Raw genomic sequence first — 18,519 nt, forward strand, 5'->3', positions numbered from 1 at the left:
AGCATACAAACCAACACTCCGCTAAGCAATCACTGTTTATCAAGCCAGAAATGGCTTTATTTATTTATTTAATGCAATTTTATATAGTGCGAACATTACCCGAAGGTGTCAGAGCGCTTTACAAAAGAACCAGTTGCGATACATAAGGTCTTATGATTACATGAGTTACATAAAAGATACAAACAGAAAAAATTGCAAATGTGCAAGTTGTAAAGTCACACAAGGAAGTGATACAAACAGAGAAAATTGCAAATGTAGAAGTTGTAAAGTCACTCAATGAATATCAGATACAAATGGATACACTTTAAGAATCGCATAGGAATGGTAGTGAGTACAAGGGTCTACTACATATACTAATGGTTAGAGTTAACTCTCTCTCTCTCTATATATATATATATATATATATACACAAATAGTAGATTTTCTCATGTTTACCTTTCCTACTTAACAAAACAAATCCTCCACTTAATTCAAGTTAGCAGTGACTTTCGACAATAAATCCCAAAACGACACATACGATAAGCCACACAACCTTGAGCTTGGAGGAAACCATATGACCAAGAAGCCTGACAACATCCGAAGACACACTCAGGCTGTACAGCGTGCTGTACCTTTAAGATGCACCCGCCCAATCAGCAGCTTTGAAATGTTTTCGCGCTAAACACTGCACGTCTATGCAGCAAGAAGCTTAATGGGTGTACTGTCCCAATTGTTGACCCACGCGACTCCTTCCCGTGCCACTAACGTTTAAGGACATCCAGGTTTGCTCAAAAGAACCAGAGTAATACTTTCGGTGTCCGTCATACTGTCCCTTTTGACAAGCTGGAAGTAGCGGTAAGGTTTCCGCCTACCTTCGGTCTCACAAGCCGACACTTAAAATATGACATATTTCATATTACTGTTACACCCGCAACATACCCCCTGGTAGCTTTCGGTGATACTCGCAGTAAAGTTGTACGGTTCAGGGCAGCAGTATTGACAGCCGCTGGTCGTTTCGTTTGGTGGTTACTTAATAAACCTAGACAGCCCAGGCATGTCCACAGTGCGGGGGCGGAGCGAACGGCAGAGCTGCCAGGCATGGCCTGCCGAGGGCAGCATCATCGAACTGACGGGACCCAGCCATAGCGTCCTGCTCCCATTGGATACAATGATTTTTCTCTCCTACGAGAACTTGTGTTATGCTTTTCTGCCATTTTAATTCTCAATCTCTTCTTGTCAGCTGTGCGCCCATAAACAGGAAAACGAAGTTATATCCGTAATGTGATACTCCTCATTAAGCCCCCGTTGCTCCTCGTCATTTCTCTTCCAGACCCTTTTTTCTCCGACTCTCATATCCCGTCCTTTAGAGCAAGGAAAAAAGATGAGACTTAATCTTTATGTCCGTTGAATAGTTAGTCCACATTTTCTCTCCTATCAAGTCCACCAGTCACCAAATCGGATTTTGCTTAATATATAGACAGCATAAGACATCCTGTGGAAAATGTCTGAAGAGGTTTCTGCTCAGGTAAGAATCGACTAGGACGCTGTCCTCATACGTTGGCATGTTTTCTGAAACAATAAAGAAAATTGTCTCTCACGCGATTGGCTTGTTTACGGACCCACTAAAGGTCATCTCTGATATTTTGGAAAGCATCGTATGAGGAGGGACTTGTTTTCTACATGAATAAGGAGCGAGTAATTGCAAGGAGCTGCATACAATTACCAAGTGGCCGTGGGTCATATATGACATTTGAAGCTTTTTAACCAACAGCAGCTTTATCTTGGGATTTGTATTTTTTTTAATTATTTTTATTATTCTGAGTATTGTTTTATAAACCCCACATGGCACCTGCTGTTGGTTAAAAGCAAGGCGCGACAGTCATGGCAGCTATATGCACATAGTCCTGCGGTATTTAAAATATAAAACTTAAAATATAAAACTATTTGTTACGCAGGTTTTGTTAAGGTATTGCTTATAAATTCTAAGACATAATCACTATTATGCAATAGTATTTTACCCCAGCTAGACTCTATGCAATGTTTGGCTCAAGAGTCATTCTGGAGGGGGGTGTGGTGAAAGGGTCACTGTCACTCTTGCGGTGGCATTGTGACCAGGTCCAGATTTTCTAGTGAGAGATACTGGTCGAAATGCAATTGATATCTGCCACCCCTTGGTATTGTTAGTGGGAGATACGAGGGAGAGGATGAAATGCATGTTAATTACACGTGTAAACTCGCATATTTTTTTGATAGCAGCTCGCTTAACAATAGCTCAAGCATGTAAACAACCAAACCCTTCTCCCCTCAATATGTGGTTTTCCAAATTATGGAAAATATTTGCCATGGAACAGTTGGGGGCCTTATTAGATAATAGGATGGGCAAATTCGGAACGATCTGGACCTCTTCTAAAACATTTATTAAAAGTACGGGGAGACAGGGTCAGGACACTCCCCGGGTTCTTCATAGATCAGGAATATGCAGGCCGCTTCCCCTCATTTAGTGGAGAAGATGACCCACTGTACGGTTAAAATTAAGAAGCCCATTAAATTATATCTTGCTTAACTATGCACTGGCAATATACTTGATATATTGTAAAATGCTGGATTCTTATTCACTTACCGAGATATTGTACTAAGGAAAACTGTATTTAATTGTTATCTGCTGCATTCCCGCCTGGATTTGTATAAAAAATAACCACTGTTAGCTATCTTATGTATGCCACTTCTCACCCTATTAACGCAAGATGGCCCTGTGCTACAACCACCAGGCTCCCCTCTACCCTGGACCGTTAACCTAGAACCTATTCGCCTTCAGACCCCTACTACCTCACCCTGAACCATCTCCACACCCTCTGCTCCTTGCCTTAGTCAAGAAAGCACTAGTTCGACCTCCAGCGCACCCACTCTAGATAACCACACCCTAACAGAACCCCCAACGCACACACTGTGCACAAGAGTACAAGCCCCATTTCTAGATCATTCACCGCTTAGCCCCCCTCGAACACAATCCTGCCTTCTATTGTAGGATCCACCCTGCTCAAACAAACCCTCTATATTTCCAACCTCGACAACACTGTCCTTCCCTCCACTGAAGTGCACTCGCCCTTTACAGACACCGGGCCAGCCACCTGTCCACACTTGCTCAGAATAGGAAGCCTCCACAACACACTTACCCAGCTCCTGAGCCGAACAGAACAAAAACTTGATTGACATTTCTCAGATTAAAAAACGACCTTGTGATTCAAGCCAAGCTAACATTCATTCCCACTCCGAGAATACAGCAATGTACTCCCCGTATAAGATCTCCAAGAGACAGCCTGCACACCTGCTGGATCTCCATTCCTTTGAGCTGCCTGTCCCACAGACACAACCAAGCTCTCATCCTCCTATCATCTATGGAAGCGGAATCACTCAACAAATCATACATCACAATAACCCAGCAAGTGGACCCGAGCCTCCCACCACTAGTCCCTCAAGCTAACATATCACCTAGACCACCCGTTCAATACACCACTATCCAGACACTTCACTCAACTAGTAAGAGCCCTAACTCTCTAACATGCTTGCTCCTGAACTGCTTTTCAGCAGCTAAACATGCCACAGAAATTGCTGAAATTATACTGGCTGACGGAATCGATATTGCATTCCTAAGCGAAACCTGACTTAACAAACACTCAACTTCTATCCTAGACCTGTTCACACCACCTGGCTATTCCATCACTAGACAAGACAGACTAGCTACAGAGTGGCGGGCTAGCTATCATTCACAAAAAAGAAACCTAGCTTACCACACTAGAGACCATAAATTACTCGACCTTTGAATTCCTCGGAGTCGAAATCACAACCAAAGGCAGTACCTCTACCAAACTCCACACCATCTACACCACCCTGGTGATTGCACACTCTTCTCAGGAGAAGTAATTGACCCAATAACACGATTTGCCCTTACTGACACCAATGACGTGTTCCTAGGTGACACTGGAATGAGACAGAAGACACCACAGTCCTTAGACTAAAAAACCTTCTTGATGAATGATCTTAAGCAACTCTGCAATGGACTGATTCCTATTAAAGGCACTACCCTAGACTTGATTATTACCAGTAGTAAACTTGTCTCTATTCGATCCATCATGCCCTGCTACTGGTCGGACCACTATCTAATACTGTTCAATCTCAAGGCCTCCCCCATATCCTACCAAATCCCATCCAACAAACCCACACACCGGGCAAGGAACATCAAACAAATTCCACCAACAGTGCTGGAATCCTGGATCAGCGTCCAACTATATTCGCAATCTCTCCTTCAAACGGTAGATGACCTCACCACACACTACAGCTCAACGATGACAGATGTTCTTGACCAAGTGGCACCACTCAAACTAAAGTATTCTAGAAAAATCCACTCTAAATCCTGGTTCAATTTGGATCTTAACAAAGAGAGGAGGAAACTAAGACAGATGGAAAGGCTATGGAGACAGAAACCCTCACCAGCACACCTCCCACTCCTAAGGGCCAAACAGCTCTTCTATAAGAAACACATCTTTAGGGCAAAAGCCTAATTCTTTCGCAACCAAATTGACCTTGCAAAATAACAGATCAAAGGAGCTCTTCAACATAATAAAACAACAAACTACCCTCACCTCCCAACACGAAATAATAGCCACCAATGAACTCTTTGTACAAATACCCAACTTCTTCACTGACAAAGTTGTAAAAATTGAACACTCTTTTATTCATGACTGCAGTCTGATTTCCTAACCCACCTGCTGCATGGGCTCTCAGTGTACCATGGTAAATCCTCCCAAGACTTAACTAATGACAGGTGTCCCCTAGAATAACCAAAGAAAAAAAGGATCTCCAAAAACTGAAAAACAGGGAAAAGTGGACTGACTTCAAACCAATAACAGAAGAAGTAGTCTTCTCCATTATCGCACACTTGAAACCCACATCTCACATTTACAATCCCCTCCCATCCTAGTCTGGAATCTCACCATATTATTTCCCCCATTTTGGACTTAAAAAACGTTCTCGCTCTCTCTCTCCCTCTCCCCTCCGACACCCCCGACTACCTCCAACTTGGCCAAGTCACACCCATTCACAGAAAACCAGGGCGGACCCTAATGACCTCAAGAACCTCAGACCTATCACAAACCTTTCTTTCCTAGCCAAAACAATGGAGAAGTGTGTCCTGATTCAACTCATCCATCACATAGACTAATTCAACCCGCACGACACATTCCAATCCAGTTTCAGAAAAGGCTGTAGCACAGAAACTGTGATGCTCAGATGACATCTACAGATGCCTAGATAAAGGCAATTCCTGCCTCCTAATCCTAGTCGGCCTATCTGCTGCATTTCATAACGTTAATCGCCCAGTTTTAATAGAGACACTCAAGAACTGCACTGGTATCAATGGCACAGAACTGAGATGGTTCACTTTCTACCTACAACATTGATCACAACAAATACAAATTAACAGCCGACTCTCAAAGCCTACTCCTGTTCTACAAGGTATACTTCAAGTCTCAATCCTCTCTCCAGCACTATTTAATCTCTTCATGGAACCCCTCACAGTTATCCTGAACCAAGCAGGGGTCAACAATCCCCTATATGCAGACAACACTGAACTCTACTCAAAAATTAAATCACCCGGAGAGGTCCAGCATCTGAACGCAATTCTAACTAAGATACAAACATGGCTAAATACCAACCACCTTAAGCTGAACCCCACAAAACTGAACTACTACTCCTCTCTCCTAAAAAAAACCATTACCAATCCAAGAATGGCTCAAGAATCTGATGTCACTTATCTGCTCTCGCTCACTTTCTAGTTCTGTTAAATCCCTGGGCATCACCCCAGACAAAAACTTGTCAATGAAGGAGCACATCAACTACTCAGCCAAAGGAGCGCTCTACACACTAAAACACGTAATGAAAATCAAACAGTTTATCCCCCCAACGATCTTAAGAGAGTAGTGCAATCACTAGTCCTTTCAAAACTTGACTACGGCAACACGCCCATCACAGGAGCTCCAAAAAGTCACCTTGTGCCCCTAAGAGCTGTTCTTAATGCAGCTGCTAGACTCGTCACCGGAACTAAATGATTCGATCACATCTCACCTGCCCTCAAGTGACTCAACTGGCGATCCTGTGTGGAACTGCTCTGTTGCTGTAGCTGCTCTCCCGCTATCCCTGTGACCAGGAACCCCGCTAACTGCACCTCTGACAACGGCAGCACCCGCCCGCCAGTCTCCAGCTGCCCGGCCGCTCGAAATACCACCAAGAGCGGGGGCGCCAGGAGGAGACCGGCGAGGGGCTTCACCACAAGATCCAGAAGCCCTTGCGAGGTTGCAGCGACGTCACCGTGCGCCAGGCGGCGCTTTAAATCACGACCAAACCCATCGAGTGGGCGATCCTGTGTGGAACTGCTCTGTTGCTGTAGCTGCTCTCCCGCTATCCCTGTGACCAGGAACCCCGCTAACTGCACCTCTGACAACGGCAGCACCCGCCCGCCAGTCTCCAGCTGCCCGGCCGCTCGAAATACCACCAAGAGCGGGGGCGCCAGGAGGAGACCGGCGAGGGGCTTCACCACAAGATCCAGAAGCCCTTGCGAGGTTGCAGCGACGTCACCGTGCGCCAGGCGGCGCTTTAAATCACCACCAAACTCATCGAGTGGGCGATCCTGTTTGGAACTGCTCTGTTGCTGTAGCTGCTCTCCCGCTATCCCTGTGACCAGGAACCCCGCTAACTGCACCTCTGACAACGGCAGCACCCGCCCGCCAGTCTCCAGCTGCCCGGCCGCTCGAAATACCACCAAGAGCGGGGGCGCCAGGAGGAGACCGGCGAGGGGCTTCACCACAAGATCCAGAAGCCCTTGCGAGGTTGCAGCGACGTCACCGTGCGCCAGGCGGAGCTTTAAATCACCACCAATCCCGTCTCGCGGGACGCGAGCGGGACGCTGGGCGAAGCCTGGGCCAAGGGTGGGCCCGTCTTAGCCCGTCACAGACCGGAGGAGACTGGGCTGGGCCCACCCCCCTAAGATCTTCTATAAAACAAGAACCGGAGCAGTAAGTAATTTTGTGCCCACAAAGTCACCTACGTGTTGAGCAGAAATCACATTTTCTCTACTGCCTCCCTTGTCTATCAGTACATAAATGTCCACTAGAGGCTCTAGGAGTAAAACCTTGAAAAACATGACAACTACTGTTGGCCCTATCGATCTTTTCATCACTAAAGTGAATCAAACCATCGACCAAACGGTAATGTTGATCGACCGACGAGTATCCTATGAATTAGATCAAGCCAGACGCTCGTCAATGGGAATGATAGCACAAGCACAAACCCCAAATGTTCCATTGCAAAAATCTATAAATCTGGAAACAAATGCGGACATTCACGTGATCCCAAACACCGTTGATCTTTCCGTATCACTACAACTTTCAGACTCACAACTGAGTCAAGGTCTCGAACAGACCCCTGACATTTTTGCTAGCCCACAGCGAAAATCTATCGAACTCACACAATGTGAATCAAGAGGGATTAGGGAAGGAGCAATTTCGAAAGTGCAACATCACAAAGAAAAACTCCAAAAAAAAACAATAAATAAAGATACAGAAAATTTAAACTCAGATTCACCTATTAAAATATGTGACTCAAACAACGCTATAAATTCACATATTGACAAAACTGTTGCCTCTTTGGAATCAAATAGTAACACCAATTCAGATGTATTGTTAGTAGCAGATCACAACGATAGATCTAATTCCAAGCAAACTTACAAAAAGCCGGCGGCTTGTATCTCAACAACAAACGTAATTAACACCAAAACACAAGCCTCTCTACTAAAAGAAATAGCTGAAATAGTCAAGCACCAGCTCCAACCGCTTCAAAAGAGCATACAAATCATAGAAAAGCAATTAGCAATATTGGTTACAAACTCAAAAAAAACCTCTAATCCGATAAACAAAGATCATCTAAATCTGCCTGGACTTAAGGTCTCATCAAGTATCACAAAACCTACAGATAACCCAAAACAATCAATTAGTAGCATGGCTACTACAAATAATACAAATGCAAAACCAGTAGAGATAACAAAAAAAACTACTAATAATCAGATATCTTCACCAAAGAACAAGACTCCTCAAGAAACTTCCAAAACAGTTATAGGCACACAAAACAAATCACCAGGAAAACTCCCTAGTGCAGATGGCACGGACAAAAAAGCCCCCCCAGCAAAAACCCCTTCTACAGTTCCCACTTCAAATACCTTTGGTTATGATCAGACACAGAGACAATTTAACAAATCAGAACGGTCAAATAAAAAACGGTCAAAATTGGTAAATCTTCCACCGGAAGCAGCACCTTTTGTTGTCATCTTAACAGGTGTTCCAGAATTGAGTAATGACACAGAAGAACCAACTTGGTCATTATTAAATAAAACTCGATACTGGTTAAATATCAACAGACCTAACCATCCAAATAACGACACCAGAATCTCAACTGTGAAAAGGGCTTCATGGATAGGTCATCAACCAAAAACATTATCTGGAGACTGTATAATTGTTAATTTCGAAAATCCCCGTGCAGTTGAATACATATGCTCTTGGGATTCATCAGGTAATACAGGAGGAATAAAGGTTAAACGTCTTTCTTTCTTTTACCCCCAACAAAATCCCCGCCCTCATGACTTCAACTGCCCCCCAGAATGGTCCTGGAACCACCATGATCACGAACAGAGAAACTGGAACCAGTGACACTGGGGCCAAGGAAACAATCAGAGAAATTGGAATCAGGGAGATTGGGACCAAGGAAATAATCACTCGAGCTGGCACCAGGGAGATTGGGGTCACGACTACAACGACCGGGGTGATTGGAACAACTATGGTAGGAGGCTACGACAACCACTTTATAGAGATACATGGGCTGGAATACCAACGTCAAATAGTTATAGCTGCCTGAATATGGTCGACTGACCATCATCAGAGCCCTGTATCACGACCAACTTGCACTATATTAGAGCCCGCTTTGAAAGACCAGCTAAACCTCTTGTGACCACGATCTCAAACAAAATCCAAGGCACACCAAAAGCGAGACAACTGGAACTAAAAGTAATGACAAAATCCCAACCCACGGTAAAACAGGCTGAAGTACCTCAGTGTATAACTAATGCCAGCAATAGATCAACAAGCACGCTGCAAATCTCCCCAAGGTCACCTGTCAATTTTAGTAAATACCATGACAGGAACTTGTTATCGTGGAACGTGGCGGGACTAGCAACCAAATATATGGAAAGCAGCTTTTTAGACTTGGTCCACTCAAGCGACATAGTCTGTCTACAAGAGACATGGCTAAATAATTCAATCCATCTTGTGGGATATAGAACATACTTCTCCCAGGCAACAAAATTAATATCAGGGAGAAGTAAAGGGGGTCTAACTATATATATATCCAATCTTTGGCCATGTCGTGAAGTAACTCCTGTTACACTCCACCAGAATTACCAGATTATTATCATCAAAGGAACTAATCAAGAGGTTTATATCCTTATAAACTTCTACAACAACATGTCTATAAACGAGCTGTCCAAAGCCTTAAATGAAATTTTAGAGGAGATTAATGATTTAAAGAGAAAATATGCCAGAACTCCACATACAATAATCTGGGGAGGCGATCTCAATCTTCATTTATGCAAAAATAGCGACGCCTCCATCTGCGGGATTACAGACGAATATGAAAATCCGATACCTCATTTTTCTCACACCCCTGAAGGCACCAACATGCAGGCCATTATGGCTGAACTAGACATAGGGTTTGCAAATATGTTAAAAATGCCTATCACGCAGTTTTCTTCTACCTTTCATGGCAGAGGTTGTGAATCGGTAATTGACTATATTCTGATATCTAGCAGTAAAGCTAAGTGCATAAAATCATTTGAAGTGGAGAGTAATGCACTTAGCGACCATTTTCCACTCAGATTAATATTTCAAGAACTAGACTCTCAAAAGAATTCAGAAAAGACTCTGCCCGGTTTGCTACATCAAGAAGTACTAACATTGAACAGAAAAAACGGATATACCCTTAGATGGGGCAATCTAGACCAAGAACTTATTAATGTGAAAATAATCAAAACATGTAAGAACGAAATTGACAAATGTCTAGACCCTTCTTCAAACTCAGCAGAGATCATGAGTAGCTACTATGCAATAGCGAACACAATAAGTCAAGAATTAACCGGACCCATCAAAAAAAGTAATACTTCGAAAAATGGGTGGTTTAACACAAAATGCACAAAAGCATACTCAAATTTAAAGAAAGCCTTGACAAAACAACCAAGAAATAGAGCAGAGGTAACCGAACTAAGGAAAACTTATGCACAGGCAATTAAACAAAGGAAAAAGGACCTACAAATAAAGCTTTGGACACAACTCCTGAAAAGCAGTGCCCTAAAAGACAGCACAGCCTTTTGGGAAACAGTTAAAACTCCATTTTTAACTGATAATAATGCTGGGCCCTCTTTGGATGTTGCCATAACTGCAGAAGATTGGGTACAGCACTTTTCAGGGGTTTTTGGAGAGGTAAGGTCCGAAGACTTAACATCTCAAGATCCTCTCCCGCTGGTGCAATACCCGATAGAGATACAATTCACACTCAAAGAAACAACTAATGCTATAAAATCTGCAAAAAATGGCAAAGCACCGGGACCAGACTCTATTCCTATGGACCTCTACAAAATCCTACCTGAATTATGGGCTCCCCTTCTGACTAACGTGTTAAACGCAGCAAAAGATACTGGCCTTCCTGACTCTTGGTCAACCTCGATCCTGGTCCCCATTTTTAAAAAGGGCAACAGAGACAGTCCAACCTGCTACCGCCCCATATCCCTTTTGGATTCAACTGGAAAGATGCTAGGGCGTATACTTCTAAATCGACTCCAGGAATGGTCAAAAGAGCAAGGGGTACTCTCAGACCTCCAATACGGCTTCAGGGCCGGGCTAAGCACCGTCGATCAAGTCCTAAATTTAACATTACTTGTAGGAAAATATGTAACAGCGAAGAAATCTTGCCTACACATGGTATATGTCGATCTTACAGCAGCCTTCGACTGCGTGGGTCACTCGAAGCTCTGGACAATAATGTTACAAATGGGGATAGAACCACCTATAGTAGATATCCTCCGTGAGCTATACTCTGGCGCAACGGGAAAGGTCAGATATGGAGTAACAGGACAACTAACTAACAGCTTCCCAATTCAGAAAGGGGTCAGACAAGGGTGCGTGTTGGCCCCTTTCCTATTCACACTTTATACGAACGGCTTAGAGGCTGCACTGCTAAAGGGCGTTAAAGATTTGCCGGAAGCCGGTCGTCGACAGATTCCAGCGTTACTATACGCCGATGACGCGGTAATCCTGGCAAGAACACCAGTCCAGCTTCAGAGGGCCCTAAATAATTATTGTACCTTTATGACCAGTCTCGATCTAAAAGTGAACATAAGGAAAACTTATGTAATGCACGTCGGCAACAGAGGGAAAAAAGAGAAAAAAATCTTCGTGGACAACTTGCCTCTTGAAAGAGCTAACACCTATCCTTATCTTGGTATAACTATTGATGAGGCATTTAACTGGAGAGAGGCAATTAATTCCAGAAAGCTAGCCCTCATAAGAACAGTCGGCGCCCTAAAAGCATTTTCACTTCGTTTGGGAAAAAGACCACCTAACGAAATGATTAAGATATACAATGCAAAATCCATCAGCACAGCCACCTTTGGTGCAGGAGTCTGGGGTACAACGAATGTAGAGCAACTCCAAAAAGTTGAAAACTCCTTCCTAAAGTTTTTATTGGCTGTTCCTAATAGCACCACCACATTTGGTTGCCACCTTGAACTCGGAGTACACTATATATCGGACATCATTAAGATTCAGCCTATTATGCTATGGCGTAGAATATGGGCCACGGAAGAATGCCACCTCACAAGAACAATAATAGAGGACTGCATGAAACTAGACCATATGAAAAAGATAAAATGGCTGGTATATGTAAAATCTTTTTTCACCGACATTGGCCGTCCGAGCTTTTTTGAAGACCCACCATCTGTAACAGACATTTCAAAAAAAGACTTAAAAACACTTTGTCTGTCACATCTGTCTGAACTCCGAATGTTGTGTGAAATAGGTAAACCCTCAGTACAACAATGCTTAATGATTCAGTTGGTTCCAACTATCCAACCTTATTTACAGTATGATTTGTCGCAATATGAAAAGCTACTCCTTACTCGCTTTAGGCTTAACATATATCATTTTTTGGTTTTATTTCCCACCCAGAATGTATGGACTCACAAGACTGCAGTGTGTCCATGTGACTCTATGTCCCCACAGTCTACAATTCATGTCATATTCTTTTGTAAATTTTATATGCAACTACGCAGGAGGTGGATATTACCACTACTAAAAGTCATGAACATCCGTAGATGTCGCCCTGCCTATCTAGTACTGCAATTTTTGGAAAATTCTTTGATGACAAAATCTGTGGCACAATATCTAAAATCATGCATTAGGCACCGTACGAACCTGTAATGATGTGTAACAGTTTTAACAATTCCTTTATAATGAATGAATAATGATTTTTAATATTTATTGCGTTTTTATGTACTTTTATGGTTTTCACATATGGAACCCGAATAAAGATATTTTGAATTTGAATTTGACTCAACTGGCTCCTCATTGAAGAAAGATGCTCCTTCAAAACATCTTGTAGCACCCACAACGCCCTTTATATAAACCCCCCCAAATACCTAGAATCTAAACTCTCTAGAGCAGGAAAAGGTCAGACTCCAACTCACTTCTTCTCCTACCTCCCAAGCTGAAGAAGAAATCTTCCCAGGTGCACACTTTCTCTAGAAATGCTCGTAGGATCTGGAACTCACTCCCCAATGATTTCCTCTGCAACCCCTCATTTTCCTGCTTCAAATGGGACCATAAAGCTCTACCTCCTAACTACTACTTCCTCAACAGAAGCACAGCCGGATTCACGTTCCCTAAGACTCTACACGCATCGACTAGACCAGCAGAGGCAGTCGTCTGACTCATTCCGTCTCTATTCTGTCTCCAGCTCCAGGACAAAAATTATGTTTTTGTCATATACTCTTTGTGACTATTTAACACTGCCCAATTCAGTTTTTTCTGTCCTTTACTGTGTTGGATGAAGGCTATTATGTCTCTTAAAAATACCCACATGTACTTAGTGTAAACTTACTCACATTATATGTAAAGCACTCTGATACCTTGTTCTGCCTCTACTCTCTGGGACTATTTTACACTACCTCAATTCTGTATTTTCTATACTTTCCTTATACACCGTATTAAGACTGTCCTATTCCCATATGTATCCCACATTTACTTCGAGTAAACTTACTCACACAATATGTAAAGCACTCTGGTACTTTTGGGTAGAGACAGCGCTATATACAACTCATACATAATATATAATAAATATATAATAATAATAATGCAATGTGATGATATGGAGTATTGCAGATACTCCCGGTGGTTGTATTAACATGCTTCCTTTTAAATAAAGTTGGAACAAAATAATAATCCAGGTTGTTTAAAACTGGTTGCAACAGCCTCACGTTATATTGTAAGGAATTCCAATAGCACATTGGTTTACAGAAAGGGATCAAATCAGTTAAACCCTCAATCCATCTGGGGCCTTCTTTTTACCCTCAGAACTTGTAATTCCCTGACACCTACCTCATGAATATTAAAAACCTAATCTACTCTGTGCCCGCACCATCCTTTTTGCGATTAGACAGAATGACAGAAAAATTAATTCTAGGAGTGTGGACAAACGACGTAGCTTAATTTAATCACAAATCTAAGAACTGTAAAGCATTACAGATGCAACACATTGAAAGGAATTTCACTTGTATATATATTGATGTAGTCATTTACGGTACACAAGCTAGTCATTCAAATTTCTTCAAAATAAACATACTTGGAAAATGTTGCATTGCAGATGAACAAATTCCTTTTTACATCTCCAACTCAAGGAGAGCAACTCTGCGGTAGAGCTTAGAAGGTCCAGGACTATCGATAGGTCAGTCGCCCTTCCAGCCAGCTCCGGCGATTAATTTCCCCGGTATTTTAGCAAGATATATGGGGCAGCCTCGTTATGTTTTCTGAAAATTAATGTCATGGGGTGAGGGGTCTCTTGGAAAATCGCCTCCCTCCACCCTGAAACAGCGCTAATGCTCATTTGATTGAGCAACTAATGGCCCTTGCCAGATAGTGTTGCTGGCGAACAACTCTCGGTTCCAAGTTGGAGTAAACTATCTGTCATGGTGCTCATGGTCCCACAAACCCCCAAACCACAGACCTAGCCCTGGTCTTGTCTGTCTGACAGCTCCAGCAGCATCTCAGAGCTGACACTGGACCTTTCATATATATGGTGTATGCACATCGAACCACCATCACCAATTGCAAAGAACCATATCAGAACATGAAGTACACATGAGCCCACCAGGAGTCTCATCAACTTTGTTGCCTTCTGATGACCTGATGCTTGATGCTAAGCTGACACCATTTTCTGGCAGTTAAATAAACCATCCACCCACTCACAAGAAAGACCGACATCTATCGCTGTCTCAGTCATCACCTCAGTCCTTTTGCACTTGTATTTACTAGAGCTAACATAACGCTGCCTGTTCAGACAGTGCCTACTATTGATGGATGCACTACGGCCCTAATGCGTGTTGATCCGATTCAAACCTGACTTAGGGAAAAGGCCATATATTCTACATTGGAGGTTGACATGGCAATGTATACAACATGCCCGGCCTTCGTTGCTCTCCAAGTAGTGGGATATTCAGCCACTGATTTTTCCCCTCATAACTCCATGGCGGATGTTTCCTCCTGTACCCGTATGTTACAAGAATAGAACCTCCATACTCTGAACTGCTTGCAGTCATGCTTTGAGTCCTTATACTCAGCCCATGTTACTTAGCAAGTAGAAAGAAGTTACAATTGGGAAACTAGCGGATACCCCATCGAATGCTACTTTTCCCGGCCAATCAGATCTGTCTGTGCCCAATTAAGTGGCACCTTTTACCCTACACTGAGCACCCCACTTATGCATTTAGCCACACTTGGTTGGCTTCCCTTTCTTGGAAAGATAGCACTGCCCTTTTAAGAGTCACTGGGAAGTAAATATCACCAACTGCTTAACTTGCTCAATGCTGGTAAAACCTAGCCTAACCATTGTGAGAAAAGACTAACAAATCTCGAAAACCTGCTCCTTCCTTGAACCGAGGCCACGATGTGATGCAACAAAGCTCGCTAACAACCCTCAAACTCATCCCACTTAACCCAGGAGCAACTCACTTCTACTCATCGGTTGGGCCCATAGCACCGCGAGTCACACATTCACACACCACACTGCCCCTGAATCAGTGAAAAAGAAGGCAAGCTGCTGGATAGCGGGATACCTCATTAACTTAAATTCTATATTCTAAACATTATATACATTTCAGAAATCATTCAACTATTGTAAGGGAAATAAAACATCAAGTTACTCTGTAATTTGTTGAATGGACCAACTAGTAAAAGTCAGTTGATGGATTAAGACCAGCTCAATCACAATATTCCTGTAACTTTAGCATTTAATTTTGTCATGACTTTTATTCTAACAAAAACAGACTCGAGTTAATATTTTGCAAAAGTTTATCTATTTTCATTTAGGAAAGAAATTAGCATATTCTTTAGACATGCACAAATTCTAAACATTTATTTAATACATTTAAGAAAGAAAATTAGAAAGCATATTACCAATCTGTCATAGATGAAAGACAGAGCCGCATTGAACAGGTTCCCAAGCTGACTGTCTTCCTAATCTCCTCAATGCCTCCCTTCCAACATAAAATCTCCGCAAACAAACATTTTCTCTGCCCCATCAAAGTTAAAGTCCAACATTTTTCAAAGTCTCTTGCACCATAAAAATTATTCAGCATGTCGTGGTGCAAAATAAAATCCATGGAACCAACAACCACCCTCCTTCACGCAAGCTCTTTTATACCCTTTTTACTAACTAACTCAAAATTGAAACTTTTAGGGTCCGTAATCATTTCTTATTGGTCCATTGGAGGGGTGGTGATGATCACCTCATGTCCTCCTTGTTCAAACCAGTTTGAAATTTTTCCCTGTCATTCCCAAGGCTTTCTCATGACTTAATGTTCACATTTGTACTTGTCGTTCACTTCGTGTATCTTTTGTACATAATAAAGTTTACTTCCTTTCACAGGCTTTTAAATGCAGACATCCTTTGGCACATCTCCCGTTCATAGGCCAAGTTGGCCTTGGCATCCCTCGCTCCGAGCATAGGCAGTTCACTCACACTTTTCATGTGCACTGCGCATGCGTGGGGGCCATCTTTCGGAGTCCACTTTCATTGTTTCACTTAAACAGCCATTTTCAGACTAGGCCGCACAGGCCTCAATGGGAACTAATCTGAAAATAAACACAACAGAAATTAGATATAGACTTGTAACCCTTCTGTTTACCTTCCACTATTCTAATTTTTCCCAGTTAGATGTTACCTAGCAAAAGCACACAATTAACCACATTGGTGCTAAGGCAATTCCCGCTGGGTGCTGATATTTTACAATTCCCATTGTTCATGACAAGGTCAGCTCGTCATTAGCACAGCTCCAGTGTGCCTCATGACGAGCTGACCTTGTCATGAGCATGGAAGGGGTTAAGCGTCATTTTACTCACCATCTGCATTCTTTTTGCCACAAAAAAACTTCTAATATAAGCACAAATACACACATTTATTCAGTTAAATCTACAATACCGCAGCTCTATATTAGTATGACTCATTGTTTTTATTAGTATATTTATTTCTGAAAAACTGCAATTAGTTTTCCCACGTGTTGTGTCGACCCTATGTGCATTTTGTTGATTAGTTTACATGCTTCACTCTATTAGTATCATTATGATTATGAGAGAATGACTTCACAGGGGGTACACAACATTTTTTGTCTCTCCCCTTCTACATCAACTGAGGCCATGATGCAGGCAGGCCATTTGGGGAGCCTAAACGACGAACCCCCCCCAGTGGCATGCTTAGATGACATCATGGTTGGGGGCCAAAGGCCCTAGGCGTCCCGTGAGAACAGGTGGGGGCTCACAGATTCCGTCCATCTGCCTGGAAGGCAAGGTGCAGGCTGGAAATGGCTCCTTCCCGTGTAGCATTAAAGGCACCCTTCACTATTTGTACGCGCACTACCCAATTCTTTATCTCACTGGATGTACCAGGTTTGGCAGAGTTCTACAGCTTCCTGCTACCACGTTCATTCCCAGGACTTGGATTGCGAGAAAGGACACGTGCATTTAGACTTGTCCGTCTGCCCTTGTATGAATTTGTAAGTATCCAGAACCCACCTCTTAACTGGTACTGGAGAACCATATATGAGAAGAGCCCCTATGGAAAGTATATTCTCCCTGTAGTCATGCACAAGTAAACATAAGGCCCTTGTTGAAGGCAAGGCTATTTAGGACGGTTCCCCTGAAAAGTAGTAGTATATTTCAAATTTTCGAAATGAAACCAACATAGAAGTACAGATAAAGTAGATCTGTAGGCTGATTGGCTCAAGCACCAATTGCGTATTACAGAACTGATAATAAAGTGATAGGATCTGCATGCATGGCAACATTCTGTGGCCTGAAAAGGGTTGACTTTTCAGTTCCATAAATGGTAATTATCATTTGATGTTATTTAATTGGTGCTGGAAAAGCGCTCTCAACTTGTTCAGTTTCAAAGTCGATTGTGTGAGTGTGACTGTAAAATGAGCTCAATCTAGGGAGCTCTTTATGATAGTTTCTGTCTTTGGATGAGTGTGTCAAATTACATTTTTCTTAATGTTTCTGGGCTTGATTGATCTTTATTTGGCCAGAGTGTAGTGCTTTCTATGTAATCATTCCAATCCAGACCAGTTACATATGATGTGGTGCATAGCAGTGCAGTTTATTTGTCAGTGCTGGTTGGAACTGGCACTTTGTGGTTGGGTGAAAGGATGCCCCCAGCCGGGCAGAACCTACCGGTCCGTCAAGGGCGCGTGATTACACCTGCTATATAACCTGTTCTCACCCATGGGTAGCTTGACACTGAGCAGTCAGGCTTAATTCAGAGGCAATGTGTAAAGCAAAGGCACAGCAGTCACACACACTAAATAAATTGAGCGTCTCAAAAGAGGCTTCTCATGGGATGCTTGTAAAAGCATTTATATTTAACCCCTTCGCTGCTGGCAGGATTCCCCTGCTGTGCTAGGGGGCGCGCACAGCGCCCCCATGCTCATGACGAGCTCAGCTCGTCATGAACAACGGCGCTCCGGTGCTCATGACGAGCTGAGCTCGTCACGACCTCGCCCGTTTAATGGAACACTCAGCACAGCCGGGAAATCAGCCCAGCGTGCGAGCGTTCCACGGGCCATGACGAGCTCAGCTCGTCATGGGCACCGAGCGCCGTGGCTCATGACGAGCTCAGCTCGTC

General features: G+C 43.0%; 2 protein-coding genes across 3 annotated transcripts in view; one reads left to right on the forward strand and one right to left on the reverse strand.

Annotated features, from left to right (window-relative positions):
* Nucleotides 1-1,061, reverse strand: part of FANCD2 (FA complementation group D2) — a 909,275-nt gene extending 908,214 nt beyond the window's left edge. Inside the window, exon 1 of the mRNA XM_078661284.1 lies at nt 919-1,061. The gene's annotated coding sequence lies outside the window, so the exon portion shown is untranslated. The remainder of the gene's footprint in view (nt 1-918) is intronic.
* A 249-nt stretch (nt 1,062-1,310) lies between these two features.
* Nucleotides 1,311-18,519, forward strand: part of LOC144782113 (uncharacterized) — a 78,153-nt gene continuing 60,944 nt past the window's right edge. The window contains exon 1 of one of the 2 annotated variants that reach the window (XM_078661286.1): nt 1,311-1,504. In XM_078661286.1, coding sequence (XP_078517412.1) covers nt 1,481-1,504 — 24 coding nt within the window. In that variant the 5' untranslated portion in view covers nt 1,311-1,480. The remainder of the gene's footprint in view (nt 1,505-18,519) is intronic. The other variant, XM_078661285.1, reaches the window with a different exon arrangement.

This window comes from Lissotriton helveticus, chromosome 9 (assembly GCF_964261635.1).
Source record: "Lissotriton helveticus chromosome 9, aLisHel1.1, whole genome shotgun sequence".
NCBI lineage: Eukaryota > Metazoa > Chordata > Amphibia > Caudata > Salamandridae > Lissotriton > Lissotriton helveticus.